This window comes from Camelina sativa, chromosome 4 (genome assembly GCF_030686135.1).
Source record: "Camelina sativa cultivar CO46 ecotype springtype chromosome 4, ASM3068613v1".
NCBI lineage: Eukaryota > Viridiplantae > Streptophyta > Magnoliopsida > Brassicales > Brassicaceae > Camelina > Camelina sativa.
Window position 1 is genome coordinate 17,153,229 of NC_141883.1, and position 19,303 is coordinate 17,172,531.

General features: G+C 40.6%; 1 protein-coding gene and 1 pseudogene across 1 annotated transcript; one reads left to right on the forward strand and one right to left on the reverse strand.

Annotated features, from left to right (window-relative positions):
- Positions 1-4,721: 4,721 nt before the first annotated feature.
- Positions 4,722-5,381, reverse strand: LOC147945868 (uncharacterized). Its single transcript, XM_087509394.1, has one exon. The coding sequence runs from the start codon at positions 5,379-5,381 to the stop codon at positions 4,722-4,724; it is 660 nt and encodes a 219-aa protein (XP_087365520.1).
- Positions 5,382-12,106: 6,725 nt separating this feature from the next.
- Positions 12,107-18,837, forward strand: LOC147945869 (uncharacterized; annotated as a pseudogene).
- Positions 18,838-19,303: the final 466 nt, after the last annotated feature.

The following is a 19,303-nucleotide window of genomic DNA, read 5'->3' on the forward strand; positions in this document are numbered from 1 at the left end:
CAGCAACACTCACATGGACTTTCCACAAAGATTTCTCTTTCTATTTACCTTCAGAAACGACAAACGGCTTTAACAACATTCTAGGGCGTTGAGCTTCTGTTTTATATGTGAGCCCTAGGTTTCTCCCATCAAACTGTATCGAACCAAATAAATATAAATAAGTCGGGCACAAACCGATAAGTGATGTCGACTGACACCTTTCCTCGGTCGAACAACATCCAAACCAATAAATGGGTTTGCGGGCATTACAACCTTCACCTTCTCCTTCTCTTTCATTTTCTTCATCTCTACCAAATTAATATAAGCCAAAACACATCAATTAAGAGCCATCACAGGAAGAATCAAGCAGCATCAAAGATCGCAGCTATTACTATGGCTTTGAATTCACGATCGTTGAGCCGCCGTCGAAGAAAATTAAGTTAAAGAAGGATAGTTGGCCAATTGTTTTCTTGGTTTGTAACGCCTACAATAGTTTCGTTCCAAGTTAAAGAAGGATAGTTTGCCAATTTAATTAAAATAGTAATCAAACTCTACAAACTGGAATAACTGAGTTCAAACCGAACTGAACCAAAATCTTATTCGGTTAATTTTTGTAGAATTTTCAGTTTCCATTTAAACCAAATAACCAAAAAACTGAAATTGAATTATACGAACAAATCGAAATCGGAGGCCTAGACTTTAACAGTGCTGTAAACTATTAATGTGCTGTGAGAGCTAGATTTGATAAGAGATTAAATTTTAGAAACTACGATAAAATGTCATCTAATCGAAAATATTGAGTAGGAACTTAAGAGAAATGAGGAATATATATTCACCAACAACGATCCAACAGCTTTCTTCCAAATGTGGTTATTGGATATCAAAACAATAAAAAGTTTTAATGTGTGTCAGTCTATGTATATGCATTAACACAAATCATTGTCTTTATGTGCATGGAACTTATAATTGGTAGACGAGAGTACTAGACTTTGTTTGTTCTTTAATCTAGGTTTTGTTATAAACGAATCTCCTTGTAGCTTAATGAAGCTGATATATATTCTCATTTACTATAAAAGCAACCCTTTAATTACATCTTTTAGGCAAACTGTGTCACTTTTAAATATTCCAGGACAAACTAAAATATTAGAATGTATAAGAAAAGAATAACTTTGAAACATTATAAGAACAAGGCCATTGATATATTAGAATGAGTGTCTTTTTAATAAAGAATAAGAAAAAAATTAAAAAGCTGAGGAGAGAGGGAGATTTCGTGTGTTGGAGTAGACAAAGTAAGACACTCATAAACCCTTTCTTGTTTCTCTCTTACTTATTTATCAATATTTCATTGCTCAATTTTAAAACAAAAATAATTGATTAATTGAAATAATAGTATTATATTAAAATATTAATAAAATTAATATAGTATCTCAATTTTGAAAGGGTCACCGATGGTGATGCCCTAAGTCAACTAGTTTAGTCTAAAATATAATATGGAAAAGACATTGTTAATAATATACGGTAATTAATCTATTTAATATATAATTATATCTAAATTTAATACATACATACAGATTAGGAATGATTAATATATTAAAATTGATTCGGACCAAATCCAAATTTTTCAAACATTTAAAATAAAAATGCTTGAATCTGAATAAAAATAAAGATATTTTATATTTTATATTTAAAATGGATCTTGAATAATGATTATTTAAACACTTTATGGAGTAGGTATTGTGAGGGTGCATTTCGGTTTCGTCAAATTTGCGTCGGCGTGGTATTGCTTATGATTTGGGTTGTGTTCGTTGCAGTGTCGATGAGAAAACAGTCAATCATGCCTTGTTTCTTTGTCCACCGACTCGTCATATTTGGGCGTTATCACAGGTACCGGTGGGACCACACTCCTTTCCGATAGAGTCCGTGTATGCCATTGTAGATCATTTTTTGGACACTAAGAGTCCGGCTTCCCACATGTCGGTCTTTCCGTGGATTTTGTGGTATATATGGAAAGCGAGAAATGCACTAGTTTTCGAAAATGAAGATGAGCGGCCAAAGGAGGTGATTTGGGTAGCGGAAGGCAAGGCGTTGATATGGCAGCAGGCTCAGGAGGAGGGTGAGGATGAGGCTTCCACAACCCACCCAATTGACCCCAACTCTCGGATGAGGGTGGCTGCAGCTTCACTTCCCACTTGTTTTTTAGGCTACTGCTGTTTCGTTGATGGATCTTGGAAAGCTGGTGATTCGTTTGAAGGCGCAGGATAGTTCTATACCTAGTTTCATGATCTGACGCCGCGCCTTTTCCCTTTACATGCCGAAGTTGAAGCTTTCATTGGGGCTATGCGGTGTATGATCGGACATGACTACCGTGACGTGGCGTTCTACTTAGACTGCTCAGACTTGGTGAAGATGGTGTCTTCGCCACATGACTGGATAGCGTTCTTGACATACCTCGAGGATATCAAAATGGACAGAGAGAAATTTTCTTCTTTGCTTTTGTTTTTTATTCCTAAAAATGCAAATGTAAAAGCAGATTGTTTGGCACATCATGCGCACATCTCCGCATAATGTTATGTATGTAAAGAATTTTCTCTCTCATTGACTCGTTTGAACTAATTTTGTGTAGACAAAATATATATATATATATATATATATATATATTTAACCACAATATATTTTACAATTTACTTGTGGTAATTAATGAAATCTTAAGTATGGTACATTTTAAAACAAATACTCAACGGATAATTAGTCGTGCTTATGACGTAATCATTAAATTACTGGCTAACAAACCACAAAAATAACAATAGTCTTTTTATAATTACAAATATAAATAGTATGAGTTACGGTTAATATAAAACAGTAATTAAATGACGCTTGTTCATCTGTATGTATAATAAGAAAAGTGAAACACATATAGAAAATTAAATGTCAATCATGAATTTCTGGTAAAATAATGTAACTTTTTCTTTGATATTTTCAAATGAAATTACTTCAAAAATATTTTACACTTATATCCAGTAAGACCGTAATTGGCATCAACCATTTCTCCAACATTAGACCAAGTGTTTTTCTTTTTTTTGTTGTTAAAGAAAGTGCACCAATCATTATTAGTTTCTTTCGTATTTTGGGAAATTGATGCACACAGGGTGCATCGAAACGGAAACAGATACGCAGAAGCGAATGTTTAGAAAATAGGATTTTTTTTTTCTAAAATTAGGATATGTAAACGTTTTGGAAACATATAAATATATATACACATATATATACATACATTGTATATATATATGATAAAACACCATACATAGAAACAATATCAAATAGAATATTTGAAACAACAAATATTCAAACATAAATATTAAATAGTTGAATTAAAACACCAATAATATTATATATTTCTATGTACAATAAATTTTTATATTTTTAAAACTATTTAATTATTGATTTTTCTGTTACATCCCGGTTTGCAGAGAGGTTTAAAAGATTTGATTTGGCCACCTATATCACTAAAGTACACTTATCTTTTCGATCAAGGGTCTTGAGAGAACTCCAGAGTGAATTTAATTATTAATTTTTCTGTTACATCTCGGTTTGCAGAGAGGTTTAAAAGATTTAATTTGGCCACCTATACACTAAAGTGCACTTATTTTTTCGATCAAGGGTCTTGAAAGAACTCTAGATGAAGCGTTTTTATGCTGGAGTAGTTTCACGATGAGTGATCTTCCACTAATTGATTGTCGAAACCGTGTGAATGAGGACAAAACACATGAAAATATCATGAGGTGATTTGTAGGATCGGTAAACAAGTATTTAAAGCCTCTCGGACGTAACAAACCGGCCGTGGGATATGGGTGGGCCCACAAATCGAGAGGGGACGTGAGGTCTATTTAGGAAAGTGGTCATATGTACTAGGAGTGGACATTGGGCTCACTAAGAGATGACAGTCAGGGCGTTATATTTCCAAACTAAAAAAGAAGTTTCCGTCGTGATTCCAAAATAGAAATAGAGTTTCCATCGTGTTTCCAAACATAAATTTCTAGAAATCATGTTACCTATTTTGTTTCCATGTTTCCACGAATTCCGAAACGCTTCTAAAACGAGAAACAAATCTCAAAAAGAGTTTTCATGCAACATAGGATACACACTTTTTTTCTTGTTCTCACTCATTGTTTAGGGTATGCACAATTTTTTTTTTGTTTTGTGGTCATTACTATTACTATGATATTGTTTCTAATATTTAAAAATTGTACAAAGTTATTTGGTAGACAATCTATATTGTTTTTTTTCATTGATTGTATATATATATATATATATATATATATATATATATATATATCTTATTATATAAAGCTTGGTTCTTAAAGTTAGTAACTCACCAGATCGTGACAAGTGTTAGTTTTAACGATCATAGATCAAAGTTAAAAACTCACCAGATCGTGACATGTGTCAGTTTTAACGATTAAATATCCAAGTTAGTAACTTATCAGATAGTAATACGTATCCATTTTAACGATCAGAAATCACATATCAAAGTTAGTAACTCATCAGATTGTGACAAGGGGTCAATTTTAACAATTAGAAATCATAGCTTTCAAGCTTGATGAAACGATGCATAAGATAATTGTAATCTTATTATATTAAAAAAAAACTTTGTTTCACCAAACAAAATAATTTCGACTAGCTTTGTTTTTCTTGGTAAAATTTTCTCCTTTGTTTTTTTTTTTGTTCACCAAAGATTTCATTCACTAAATAATGGTAACCGCGTACAAGCTTAGGCATCGTTTTGCGAGAGTGTCAGCTAAACCATTTGCTGCTCTCGGAATAAATTTACACGAGAAAGTAGTAAACATTGCCGCACCAATAAAGATATCGGACAAAATACCATGTAACTCCAAAAGAATCGATCGAGAGTTGATTACTCCAACCAATTGTAGACAATCTGATTCCAAGTAGAAGTGCTCCACTCCGATTCTGATTGCATCCTGAATTGCAGCTCTACACGCCAGTCCTTCTGCAATTAGAGCTGAAGAAACATTTTCGCAAATAGCCGAATGCTGAGTAAGAATCCCAGACGAAGAGACATAACAAGTCCAGCCAAGCCCCGCGACCCGTAAATCCGCACGCCAAGCAGCATCCGATGTACAAGACATCATCCTCCCAACAACTCTACTTACTCTATCCCCACTCTTTAAACTTTGGAGAGGTGGGGCATAGGAAGGAGCTCTTTGTGCTGCCACCCATTCTTTCGCATCCACTATTGATTTCAGCATAATCTCCCGTGCACTGAAATTGCAGTCGTCATATACCCATTTTTTTCTTGCTTTCCAGAGGTTCCAGCAGACCCAAGGACCAAGAGGGCTCGTGGCTAAACCAATAGGTGGGAGACGAGGTAAGTTGTTGACCATGATCAAGCCCACTCTTACCTATCCCACTAAGTTACAGGGAAGTACCTGTTTGAGTGGAGCATGAATCCAGACCTCCTGTGCATACGGGTAGAGAAACGGTAGGTGGAGGATAGACTCCACTGCCCCACACTTGTTACAAGAAACATCGACATCTATATGTCTTTCAGCAAGGCGTTGTTTGACTGCCAAAGCCCCATGTAGCACTCTCCAGAGGAACAGTTTAATCTTAGGGGCTGTACGCACGGACCACACCTCTGCATTCCAGTCAACTGAATCCAAGTGGTTTCCTAGTAATACCACTTCCGCTTCCCTTGCCACAAAATAACCTGATTTGGTTGAATAGCTGCCTGATGGAGTCCCCAATCAAACTCGTTTATCCTTTGCTCCTAGTTGACTCGGTTTGATACAGAGGATCAGATCTTTCCAAGCAGGGAGAAGTATCCCAATTTTTGAACTATCCCACTCCCACGAATCTTGTTCAAACAAATATTTGACCAATAAATCCTTTGATTCCAGTGTGGCGGGTCCAACAAGCCTGGTGTGTCGTGAATTCGAGAGCCATGACTCATCCCAAACTCTAATAGAGGCACCATCACCAACTACCCATCCCAGATTTTTCTTCAAGAGATCTCTACCCACCAACACACTCCTCCAACCATGCGAGGTTGATGCTTGGCAAGTAACATCTAAGAAATTTTGCTCAATGCAATACTTACCTAGCAATGTTCTGGCCAAAAGACTTGATGGGTTCTCGAAGATCCACCAACTCAGTTTGCCCAAGAGGGCTGCCTTGAAGCTCTGCATATGACGGAACCCTAGACCACCCTCTTTCTTATTACAGGTCATCTTCTCCCAGGATATCCACGACATCCCTTTTTTCTCAGCTTTACTATCCCACCAGAACCGTGTCAAAACTGACTGAATTCGATTACACAGGGACACCGGGAGTTGGAAACATGATATTGAATAGGTTGGCATCGCAACTAACACACTCTTCAGCATTGTGAGCTTTCCGGCTTCAGAGAGTAGTTTTGACGACCAAGAGATAGCTCTTTGATGAATTCTATCCACAATTGAGGAGAAAATGTCTTTCTTTTTCCTTCCAAAATGCTCGGGTAGTCCCAGATACTTACCGACTCCTCCCTCTTTTGTTATCCCCAAGATACTCATCGCCTTTTGATTTTGCTCCTCAGAGGTTCGTTTGGAGAACGAGATAGAAGACTTGGCTTCATTTATCTTTTGACCAGAGGCAGTTTCATACGTCTTGAGTAACCTCTTCAAGTTGTTGCAGGATTTCTCACTAGCCTTGCAGAAAAACATGGTATCATCCGCGAAAAGGAGATGATTAATTCTGGGACATCCTTTGGCCACACAGATTCCTTTCATCTGACCGTTCGCTTGAGCTTTTCTACATAACCCTGATAGCACCTCACTGCACAATATGAAAATATACGGTGATAAAGGATCGCCTTGTCTAATCCCTCTGACTGGAAGTACACAACCTTTGGGAGAATCATTAACGAGAAAAACATAGGATACAGTGGAAATACACTGCATAATCCAGCCCACCCACTTTGGATGGATGCCTAACCTCTGGAAAACTGCTTCTACGAAACTCCACTCAACCCTATCGTAGGCCTTGCTCATATCAGTCTTCACCGCCATAGAAACATACTTCCTTGCCTCCGAGTTCTTCAGGAAATGGAGGATCTCATGGGTTATTAGAACATTATCAGAGATCGCTCTTCCTGGTACAAAAGCTGACTGATTCTCAGAAATAAGAATATCCAGCAGGGGTTGTAGTCACTTTGCCAGTACTTTGGAGATGACCTTGTAATACACATTACACAATGCGATTGGTCTATAATCTGCAACAGTTCTTGGACCTTGTCTTTTCGGTATGAGTCGGATGTGAGTTTCGTTTCACTTTCTTGGCATAACTCCTGACCGGAAGAAACCTTGAATCTCCTTGACAATGGCAGAACCTATAGCTTGCCATTTAGACTGGAATAAACAAGCCGAGAACCCATCAAGGCCTGGGACTTTATCGGATGTATGTCAAACACTGCTGCCTTTATTTCCTTCGGAGTTGGCTCTACAATCAGTTTTTGATTTACATCCTCAGATATACAGGGAGATAAGGCTTCATCAACTATCTCCTTCATCCCCAACCTATCTTCACCCAAATTCCCAAACAGATTGTTAAAATAGGAGGAGATAACTTCCACAATCTGATCTTCCTCAAAGAAGACTTCTCCTGCATCATTTTCGATAACCGAGAACTTGTTAATGGCTTTATTTCCTTTTGTTACCGCATGAAAATACCCTGAGTTTCGATCTCCAAGGCAAATCCAAAGCTGTCTACTTCGCTGCTTCCAGAAACTCTCCTCCGCCCTATATGCTTCATCCAGCTCAGTGTTAATCTTTGCTAAGCGAACTGCATCATTAACAGGGCTTACCATAGCCTGCTCGAGACCCTTTTGAAGCTGCTCGATAGCCAGTTGACTATTCCGATAATTCTCTTTATTCCATCGTACCAGGGCCTGTCTAACTTTTGAGATCCGGGTCTGGACCGAACAAGCTTCATCTTCTAACCAGACCTTTGCAATCAGTGTCTTGACATCCTCATTAGTCTTCAACCTCCTGTCATATCAGAACTAGCATGTGTTTCTCTTCTTTTCCAGCTCAAAATAGATAACCAATGGTCTATGATCAGAAACTTCAAAAGGCAAGTATTTGTAGCTTCCTTTTGGGAAGCATTCAGCCAATTCACTATTCCCCAGCGCTCAATCTAATCGGCATCTTACTACATGGTCTCCTCTTACACCTCTCCAAGAGAGAGGATCACCAAAATGGCGAATATCATACAGGTCACATTCCGATAGAAAAGACCTAAACTCCATAAAAGACCATTCAGACCTGGGTGGTCCACCCTCCTTCTCTGAATTATCCACCACATCATTAAAATCTCCCGAGAGGAACCATGGTCCAACCCTCGTCGTCACAACCTCCTTTAAACTTGACCATACCCGCCAACGAAAAACACCTTACCCGCCAACGTCACCTTGGTGTCGATAAAATTATTACAAGAACCTAAAATTTCCACCTTCTGCTCTTGATTCCAGAAGAGTGCCAAACCCCCTCCACCTTGACCATGGGGGGGGGGGGGGGGGTGTAATGACCCTCACCAAGGGGTAAAATTCAAAATAAAAACCCCTGGCCAAAGGACTGGAAAGGACATAAAGGGAAGGCAAGGAAGGAAGGTAGAAGAATTACAGATCGAGAGATGGCCGATGGTACCATGTACCATGTACCGTACCGGACGTACGTGCACCGGACGTACCAGACGAACGCCGAAGGGAATTCGAGAAAATTTGAGCGGACCGAGAGATGGCCGTGTTGTCCGAGACGTACTGCCCTAGTCGACCGAGACGTATTAAGCGGATAGTACCCGAGGAGCCGAGAGAAATTGCCGAAAGGACCGATAGTACCCGAGGAGCCGAGAGAACTGTCCGAGTATTGCCGAGAGAGCCGATGGTGTCCGAGCGAGACCGAGAAATATCGAGAACTGTCGAGAGCGTCGGACGAAGGGACAAGTTTTGCCAGAGAAAGCAAGAAATCGTGTGCCTTTGTAAAACTGACCAATCAGATTACATGCACACATGCAAAAAGAATTTTGGTGTTTTAAATGGAATGTCGCGAGGGGATTGGGCGGTGTAATCCACGCGCCACATGCAAAAGAACTTTTGCCAAGTGTTGAATCGCACTAGGGAGGAAGAAGAGGGGGAGCTCGCCTATAAATACCCCTTTGAGACATTTTTCTCTCATTTTCGCAAAACCTAAACACTCAAAGAATTCGATTTTCTCTCTAAGTAAAGAAAAGAGAGAGTGGTGCGAGAGGGTTGTTGTTGAGCCAAGGAGGAGGCTTTGTTGCGGTCGAAGGGAGTCGACGAAGTGTAGCTGTGAAGAGGCGTTGTGGTCGCAAGAAGAAAAGTGTCTAATCCGCGGTGCAGTGAAGTCTATCCATCATCCGTTGCCCCAAGGTGAGTTCTGCGGTAATTGTGTGCGGTGCTGCATAGATCTTTAGATCCTTGCGGTCACCATTTGCGTGTTGCATGTAGACTAGATTCATGTTAGAATCGGTTTAATTTGATGCATGCGAAATATGGTAGGATTCATGCTAGATTCATGTTTAAATGCACATAGAATTTGAGCTAGGAATCACCATAAGAAAATGAACTTGGGTGCATGTTAAGTAATTGGAGTACATAAAATTTGGATAAAAAGGTTGCATGCATGGTTAAATTGTGAAGATTTTACTTGCAATAGCATAAAATCGATTGCATGCATGAAGTAAATTGGTAAAATTTACTTGCAATTTTTTTATTGCATAATTTGGTTGAGGTTAGTTGCATGCTTAATTGTACTTAAAGGATTTAAATAGGTTAAATCGCTTAAAATGGATTGCATGCGTAAAAGAACTTGTTGCATTAATTTGCTTAAATTGGATAAATCGGTTGCATGCATGTAGAATGATCATAAGTTGCTTGACTTATCATCCTCGTTGCTTGTTGATTGTTGCATGTTATCTTGCTTGAAATTTCTTGCTTGTTTTGCTTGATTTCTTGCTTGAGTTGTTGTAAGTATTTTAACGAAGTCTCTTGAATTTGTTTCTCGAGTCCTAGCTAGAATAGAGTGTCGATCTTCTGTTCCAAATATGGTTCTGTCTCGCGAGAGTTCCCGATGACCACTCGCGCGGGAAAATGTCACGGCTAGCTAGCTACTAGCGTGAACGTTACATGACGATGTAACCTTTGGGGGCTCATGCTGGTTACCTTTGTGGTTTCAGCATGGGGAGTGTTGTGGAATGGTACAGATTATCGAGGGCCCATAGGTGAAGGAGTCTAGGGTATTTCAAGCGCCTATAAGCAGTCCTTGTACCTCTAGTCGTCTTTCTCTGTGTTTAGCGAGTATAGTTCGTCCGAGTAGAGTCGTGTCGTTCTAATTTCTCTCGCCTGTTTGTGTTGCTTCCGCTTTGTTTCTGTTGCGTTGTTTTGATTACTTGCTTGCTAGTTTGCCTTGCTTGTTTTATTTGCTTGCTGGGGTAGTCGGGTTGGGAAGTAGAATCCTGTTTAGGAAAGGGGTGCCCAGGCTCACTGAGTAATATTAGATTACTCATGATATTTTTTTCTTTTGCAGGAAGCCTAAGTGAGTCTAGAGCTGGAGCAAACATTAGGGTACCGGATAGGGTTTTCTTGTGTTCTTTGTAAAACCCTATATTTTCATAAGCGATTTATGACAAGTTATCCGACTATCTTTATATATTGCTGTAATGATTTATTTTCAATGTTATAAACTATTGAAGTAATATATTCGGTTTTCGGGAAAAGCATGGCAAGTTTGCAAATGGTACTCGGCCTTGTCCGGGTCAACACAACGCACCAGGCCGCAAGGGTTGCAAAGCCTAAGTAGTCTCGGTTGCGGGTGGAATTGTGCTAGGGAGGACCGGTCGGGAAGTCTGCAGCTTCCATCCCTCGACTGGATCACCTTGGTACAGTTCCCATACTGGCGTTCCGTGGCTGTCCGATGGCCTGCGTGATCATAGAACGGTTCAGGGGCATTACAATGGTGGTATCAGAGCGGTGTTTTCGAACCCGCGAGCACTTGTGCATTTCAAAATTTTATCGAGTAAATGTGTCACAAAAACACAAAATTTTATCCGGTTGTTTGCTTGTCTAGTTTTAAGTTGAACCTTAGAATGGACTAAGCATCTCACCTTGTTTCTTGTGGGTTTAAATGTCTTCAGGTGATTCAGGTTGCGGGGATGGTTCAGGAGATTAGGGGCCAAGACATGAGGGTTGTAATCATCACAATGGATATTTGTCGACGGAGTCAGAGAGTAGTCATGAACCAATAGATCGAAACACTTGGAGTGTGGATTGGCGATTGATCGGAGAAGGGGACAGTATGTCCATTGAGACCGATCCATCTGAGTGTCTAGACGAAACGGAGGAGGTAGAAGTGGATCAGGATGAGCAGACGGTTGTATTGGAGGTTGGTGAGCCGAGTCGTATCCAAGTTAGGATGGACGCACAAGGAAATTTTTAGACCAATCCAGTTGGAGATCATGGAGAGGCGGAGGTGGAGCTCGCCGATAAGTTACAGAAGTTGCTCTTAGAACTTGTGGAGGATCATTATGAAGAGGTTAATCCAGAGGACTATATGAGAGAGTACCCGGAGGCAGTCGAGAAGATTCTGAACTTCTTGACGGAAATGCATTCACCAGGAGAAGAAGTTGCTGCTAGTGGGAACGGAGTGACACCCGAGATCGGAGGTACCAGAACGGGACAACCAGTGGAGGAAAAAGCAGAGACGATCGCAGAAATTCTTCGAAGGTTGAACGAGTTACACTCACCGGAGAGAGTGGATGGAGTTGAGGGTGAACCTATAGTACCGGAGGCCGAGAGGCAAAGGAATCCAGATGACGGAGACTCTAAGTCGGAGGAGTCGACGATGAGAAGGGAAATGTTTGTGGAGGTCATCAAAATTTTGTCAAGTGATGACGAGGGGATACCAGCTTTGGTGGTGGAATCAAGAAGTGACCAAGACATAATGCCAAGAGATCAAGACCAAGAAGCTGTCGCGAGTGTGGAGCCTAGAGAAGATGTGAGACAAGGGCTAGTTCAAGCCGAGATGTGAGAAACCAAGGTGGACCAGATCGAGTAATGCCAGACCAAGTAGTACCAGACCAAATTGTGCCGAGACACAACAGTCCTATACGAGCCATACCGTTGGAGATGGTGTTAGATGATCAAGAGGAAGAACCAAGAGACTTAGAATGGGAGAGGATGTCTGAGTTAAGAAGATTAAACCGAAGTCATGTAAGGTTTGAGGAAGGAGAGAGCAGTTCAAAGAGGCCAAGGACGTCTTATAAGGAGATGCAGCAGGAAGCACAGTCTGTGACTACGCAACCAAGAGGCAGGATAAGAATAAGAGCCACTGCCCGGAAGAGAATTGTGTATCCGAACCAAGTCCACATGAGGAATCAACCTTATTGTGAGCTGTGCGAGGGATTTGGACACTAGACCAGAAACTGTTGGAGGACGTCACTTAGACACATGCTGTCACCCGAGAATGCAGAATGTGATTCGTGTGGAATGCGAGGGCATTTTACCTATCGCTGTCCGAATCCAGAATATATGAGGCATTGGAGGCCTTGTGATACTTGTGGGATGCCGGGGCACTTAAACAATCATTGTTAGAGAGTGAGACCAGATCGTCCATTGTTTTGAGAACCTAGCCGTTGTACCGAGTGTGGAAGAAGTGCGCATTTCCCTCCTAGCTGTCCGGACCGAGTTGTGCAAGAAGGATTGAACCCATCAAGCCAACTTGTGCATACGGGGAACCCGTTAGACCGAGCTATTCGAGATGAAGAAGACCCGATGAATCAAGCTGGAACCTCATTGTCTGTCGCCTCTACCTCAACCGAGTCTCCCGCTGAACCGTTACCTGATGAACCGGCTAGGGCGTGTGTGTGCACTTGTGAAGAGTGTACTAGGCGCAGGAACCAATAGATGGTTGGGAGTAAGGGAAGTGTTCCTTTTGAATCTGTGTGTAAGGGTTGGATAGTTTTTCCTTGTGTTGTAGGTTTCTAGACCTAACCTTCTGTTGTGTTTGTCTAGGATCCAAACCCTTGAAGTACCGGCCGTGTTGTTGTGTTGTTAAAACTGCTTGCTAACCTTTGCTTGTTTAAAATGCTTGCTTTGATTGTTGCTTGAGTTTTATAGGTTGCATAGTTAATTGCATAATTAGCTTGCATTGCTTCAACACGATTGATGAGGATTCACGTAAGTCACCACAAAGCGCGATCAGACAAAAAGAGAAGAAGATCAAGAAAAGTTCAAGAGAGTTCAACCAGGAAAGGGCAACCAATTCAGTTAAAAAGCAAAAAGAAGGAGAAGAGAAAAATGATGGAGGAGGATGAGGCAGATTCAAAGAAATCAAAAGAGCAAAAGAGCGACGCAAATCGATCGAAATGGCAAAACAACTTGAGAAGGTCAAACCAAGTATAATCAAGGGAGTAATGTGTGATCCAAGAATTAAGTGCAAAAGAGGATGCAAGAAGATAACGCGGAGAAGACGAAACTGTCTATAAATAGACTAGAGGGTGCAAGAAAATAATTAACGGCGGAGAAGAAGCATTATTATGCTAAGCGGCAAGAGATGGGTGAAGTTATTAAACCGAACCTCATAAGTAACAGACTTAGAAGAAGTTGGGCGAGATAAAAAGTTGACCAAGGAAGGATAAGATGCAGACCATGTTTTGAAGCCAGTAAAGTTTTATTAAATCAAGTGTGGCGAGGAGTTGGTGGTAATATGGGAGTTGAAGAAGAAAAATTCGCAAATGGAGACAAACAATGAAGTTGAAGTAGTTGAAATCCTAAGGAGCGCGAAGCTAAAGGAATCGGAGAAGTAAAAAAAAAAAAAAAAAAAAAAAAAAAAAAAAAAAAGAGCAAGTCGTATGATGAGCATATCAAGATGGTGGAGTGAACCAGGCTATAAGTTAAAGGAAAAGAGAAGAGTCAAGAAAAAGCTGAAGAAATAGAAGCATTGAGCTAAGGAGTCTAAAGGAGTAGACATGTCGTAGTACATCAAGGAAGCAACCTTAGTACCAAAAGAAGTTCAAGTGTGGAGAACTAGACGGATGTTGGAGATGATGAAGCTTTTCCAAAAGTATCAGCCGATGGTGTAAGTGGAGCGAGTGTCGAATGGAGTAGACCATGTCACCGAAAAAGCCAAGGAGAAATGTAAGGAGTGTAACCATACAGAAGTATTTCGATAAAAGTGTCAATGTGATGGTAACCACAAGACGAGGACGTAGATGTCATGAAGTATCGACATCACAAGAAGAGACGGAGAAGGCTTGAGAATTCGGGGACGAATTCTTATAAGGGGGGGGAGAATGTAATGACCCTCACCAAGGGGTAAAATTCAAAATAAAAACCCCTAGCCAAAAGACTGGAAAGGACATAAAGGGAAGACAAGGAAGGAAGGTAGAAGAATTACGGAAGGAATGTCCGAGAAATTCTGGACAGATCGAGAGATGGCCGATGGTACCATGTACCATGTACCGTACCGGACGTACATGCACCGGACGTACGTGCACCGAACGTACCAGACGAACGCCGAAGGGAATTCGAGAAAATTTGAGCGGACCGAGAGATGGTCGTGTTGTCCGAGACGTACTGCCCGAGTCGACCGAGACATATTAAGCAGATAGTACCCGAGGAGCCAAGAGAAATTGCCGAAAGGACCGATAGTACCCGAGGAGCCGAGAGAACTGTCCGAGTATTGCCAAGAGAGCCAATGGTGTCCAACCGAGACCGAGAAATATCGAGAACTGTCGAGAGCGTCGGACGAAGGGACGAGTTTTGCCGGAGAAAGCAAAAAATCGTGTTCCTTTGTAAAACTGACCAATCAGATTACATGAACACATGCAGAAAAAATTTTGGTGTTTTAAATGGAATGTCGCGAGGGGATTGGGCGGTGTAATCCAAGCGCCACATGCAAAATAATTTTTGCCAAGTGTTGAATCGCACTAAGGAGGAAGAAGAGGGGGAGCTCGCCTATAAATACCCCTTTGAGACATTTTTCTCTCATTTTCGCAAAACCTAAACACTCAAAGAATTCGATTTTCTCTCTAAGTAAAGAAAAGAGAGAGTGGTACGAGAGGGTTGTTGTTGAGCCAAGGAGGAGGCTTTGTTGTGGTCGAAGGGAGTCGACGAAGTGTAGCTGTGAAGAGGCGCTGTGGTCGCAAGAAGAAAAGTGTCTGATCCGCGGTACAGTGAAGTCCATCCATCATCCGTTGCCCCAAGGTGAGTTCTGCGGTAATTGTGTGCGGTGCTGCATGGATCTTTAGATCCTTGCGGTCACCATTTGTGTGTTGCATGTAGACTAGATTCATGTTAGAATCAGTTTAATTTGATGCATGCGAAATATGGTAGGATTCATGCTAGATTCATGTTTAAATGCACATAGAATTTGAGGTAGGAATCACCATAAGAAAATGAACTTGGGTGCATGTTAAGTAATTGGAATACTTAAAATTTGGATAAAAAGGTTGCATGCATGGTTAAATTGTGAAGATTTTACTTGCAATATTTCTTGCATAAAATCGATTGCATGCATGAAGTAAATTGGTAAAATTTACTTGCAATTTTTTTATTGCATAATTTGGTTGAGGTTAGTTGCATGCTTAATTGGACTTAAAGCATTTAAATGGGTTAATCGCTTAAAATGGATTGCATGCGTAAAAGAACTTGTTGCATTAATTTTCTTAAGTTGGATAAATCGGTTGCATGCATGTAGAATGATCATAAGTTGCTTGACTTATCATCCTCGTTGCTTGTTGATTGTTGCATGTTATCTTTCTTGAAATTTCTTGCTTGTTTTGCTTGATTTTTTGCTTGAGTTGTTGTAAGTATTTTAGCGAAGTCTCTTGAATTTGTTTCTCGAGTCCTAGCTAGAATAGAGTGTCGATCTTCTGTTCCAAATATGGTTCTGTCTCGCGAGAGTTCCCGATGACCACTCGCGCGGGACAATGTCACGACTAGCTAGCTACTATCGTGACCGTTACATGACAATGTAACCTTTGGGGGCTCATGCTGGTTACCTTTGTGGTTTCAGCATGGGAAGTGTTGTGGAATGGAACAGATTATCGAGGGCCCATAGGTGAAGGAGTCTAGGGTATTTCAAGCGTCTCTTGTTTTAATCTAGTCGTCTTTGCGAGTCGTGTAAGAGTTAAGAGTCTATTGTGTCCAAGTGAGCATGCCTATAAGCAGTCCTTGTACCTCTAATCGTCTTTCTCTGTGTTTAGTGAGTATAGTTCGTCCGAGTAGAGTCGTGTCGTTCTAATTTCTCTTGCCTGGTTGTTATTGTTGCTTCCGCTTTGTTTCTGTTGCGTTACTTTGATTACTTGCTTGCTAGTTTGCCTTGCTTGTTTTATTTGCTTGCTGGGGTAGTCGGGTTGGGAAGTAGAATCCTGTTTAGGAAAGGGGTGCCCAGGCTCACTGAGTAATATTAGATTACTCATGATATTTTTTTGTTTTGCAGGAAGCCTAAGTGAGTCTAGAGCTGGAGCAAACATTAGGGTACCGGATAGGGTTTTCTTATGTTCTTTGTAAAACCCTATATTTTCATAAGCGATTTATGACAAGTTATCCGACTATCTTTATATATTGCTGTAATGATTTATTTTCAATGTAATAAACTATTGAAGTAATATATTCGGTTTTCGGGAAAAGCATGGCAAGTTTGCAAATGGTACTCGGCCTTGTCCGGGTCAACACAACGCACCAGGCCGCAAGGGTTGCAAAGCATAAGTAGTCTCGATTGCGGGTGGAATTGTTCTAGGGAGGACCGGTCGGGAAGTCTGCAGCTTTCGTCCCTTGACTGGATCACCTTGGTACAGTTCCCATAGTGGCGTTCCGTGGCTGTCTGATGGCCTGCGTGGTCATAGAACGGTTCAGGGGCGTTACAGGAGGGGCACCACAAAGCTCTTAGTAAAACTTAACCCCTGAACCGCCTTCAAAACAACCGCATCCGCATTCTTAGTCTCCATGAGGAAAAGAAAATCAGGCAATATCTGACGATGAATTGCCTTTACACGACGAACTGTCTTGGGATTCCTGGGGTATTTAATAAATGTTTTGCTTGTCATTCATTTGTAGACTTGATCCTGCTAATGAGAGAGGTGCATGGAATTTTGTTCGGGCTGCGGGTGCAGATAATGATGACAATCAGTTGATAATTTGCCCTTGCAAAGATTGCCGCAATGTAGATCGTCACATAGGGGTTGATGTTGTTGATCATCTAGTAACCAGGGGTATGGATGAGGTCTACAAGTGCCGTAAGGATTGGTACCATCATGGAGAAGTTTACTCAGTTTCTGAATGTGATATCAAAGTAAATCAGTGTAATGAAGAGATTGTTGGGTTGTATAGAGCTGCTGAGTATTTAGATAAGGAGTTGGCTGGATTGGATGAGTTCTCTGAAATTGCAGAGGGAGAGGACAAGAAACAAGATGCGTTCCTGGCAAAGTTAGCAGACGCAGAAACACCTTTATATCAAAATTGTGCAAACCATAGTAAGCTATCAGCGATTGTCTCATTATTTTGACTTAAGACAAAATGGGTGGTCTGACAGGAGCTTCAATGAGCTACTTGAGACACTGCCAGAGATGTTACCTGATGACAACGTGCTACATACTTCATTGTACGATGTGAAGAAATTTTTGAAGTCTTTTGATATGGGTTATCAAAAGATACATGCTCGTATCAATGATTGCTGCCTATTCAGAAAGAAGTTGAAGAAGCTTGATAGGTGTCTACATTGCAATGCTTTAAGGTGGAAGGTTAACAAGGAAACTGGTGAAGTAAAGAAAGGTGTCCCACAGAAAGTTTTAAGATACTTTCCAATAATTCCAAGGTTGAAGAGGATGTTTAGGTCTGAGGAAATGGCCAAAAACTTAAGGTGGCATTCTACTAACAAGAGCAAGGATGGGAAACTCAGACACCCTGTAGACTCTGTCACTTGGGTTCAAATGAGTGACAAATATCCTCTATTTGCTGCTGAGGAAAGGAACCTGCGGCTTAGGTTATCCACAGATGGGTTTAATCCCTTTAACATGAAGAATAGTCAGTATAGTTGTTGGCCTATCTTGTTGGTAAACTACAATCTGCCTCCACACCTAGGTATGAAGAAGGAGAATATTATGCTCACCTTGCTCATTCCTGGTCCACATCAGCTTGGTAACGGTATTGACGTCTATTTAGAACCCCTTATAGAGGATCTAAACTATTTGTGGAACAAAGGAGAGCCAACATATGAAGCATTTAGTAGATCTGTGTTTATGCTAAAAGCAATGCTTCTGTGGACCATTAGTGATTTTCCTACCTATGGGAATCTTGCTGGATGCAAAGTGAAGGGAAAAATGGGTTGTCCCTTGTGCGGTAAACACACAGATAATATGTAGCTTAAGTTTGGTAGGAAGCATGTTTACATGCGTCATAGAAAGGGTCTTCCACCAGCACATAGGTATCAGGTTAAAAAGGCTTGGTTTGATGGACACGCAGAACATGGGAGAAAGTCTAGGATTTTATCTGGTCAAGACATTTCCCATATCTTGAGAAACTACAAAAATAGTTTCGGGAATTTTGAAGAATCTGTGAGAAAGAGAAAAAGAACTCCATGTGTTGAAGAAGAACATGACAGTGAGGGTTTATCTAGTGATTCTGAGGAAGAAGAGGATGTAGACGAAGAAGAGTTGTCCAGATGGAAGAAAATGTCAATATTCTTCAATCTACCGTATTGGGAGGTATGTTATTTGCACCCTATTATATTAAGTACTTTTCATAATCAATTTGAAGTAATTTTCTTAAGTATTGGTTTTGACTGAATTGTTTTTATGATTCAGGAACTGCCTATAAGGCACAATTTGGATGTCATGCATATAGAGCGAAATGTGGCTGCCAGTATTGTCTCAACATTATTGCATTGTGGGAAATAAAAGGATGGTTTACATACTCGTAAAGATCTGGAACATCTTGGTATTAGGAAAGATTTGCACCCTAGTACCAAAGGTAAAAGAACTTATCTTCCAGCAGCTCCATGGTCTTTATCTAAGACAGAGAAAAATATATTCTGCAAACGACTATCTGACTTCAAGGGGCCTGATGGGTATTGTTCAAATATATCAAGGGCTATATCATTAGAAGAGTGTAAGGTAACATGTCTCAAGTCACATGATTATCATGTGTTGATGCAACAGCTCCTCCCAATTGCACTTAGAGGTTTACTACCAAAAGGTTCTAGGATTGCAATCTTTCGTTTGTGTTCATTCTTCAACCACTTGTGTCAGCGAG

What these genes read in the sequence shown, in the direction of transcription:
- LOC147945868 (XM_087509394.1), bottom strand. Translation starts at nt 5,381, where the DNA reads ATGGTCAACAACTTACCTCGTCTCCCACCTATTGGTTTAGCCACGAGC.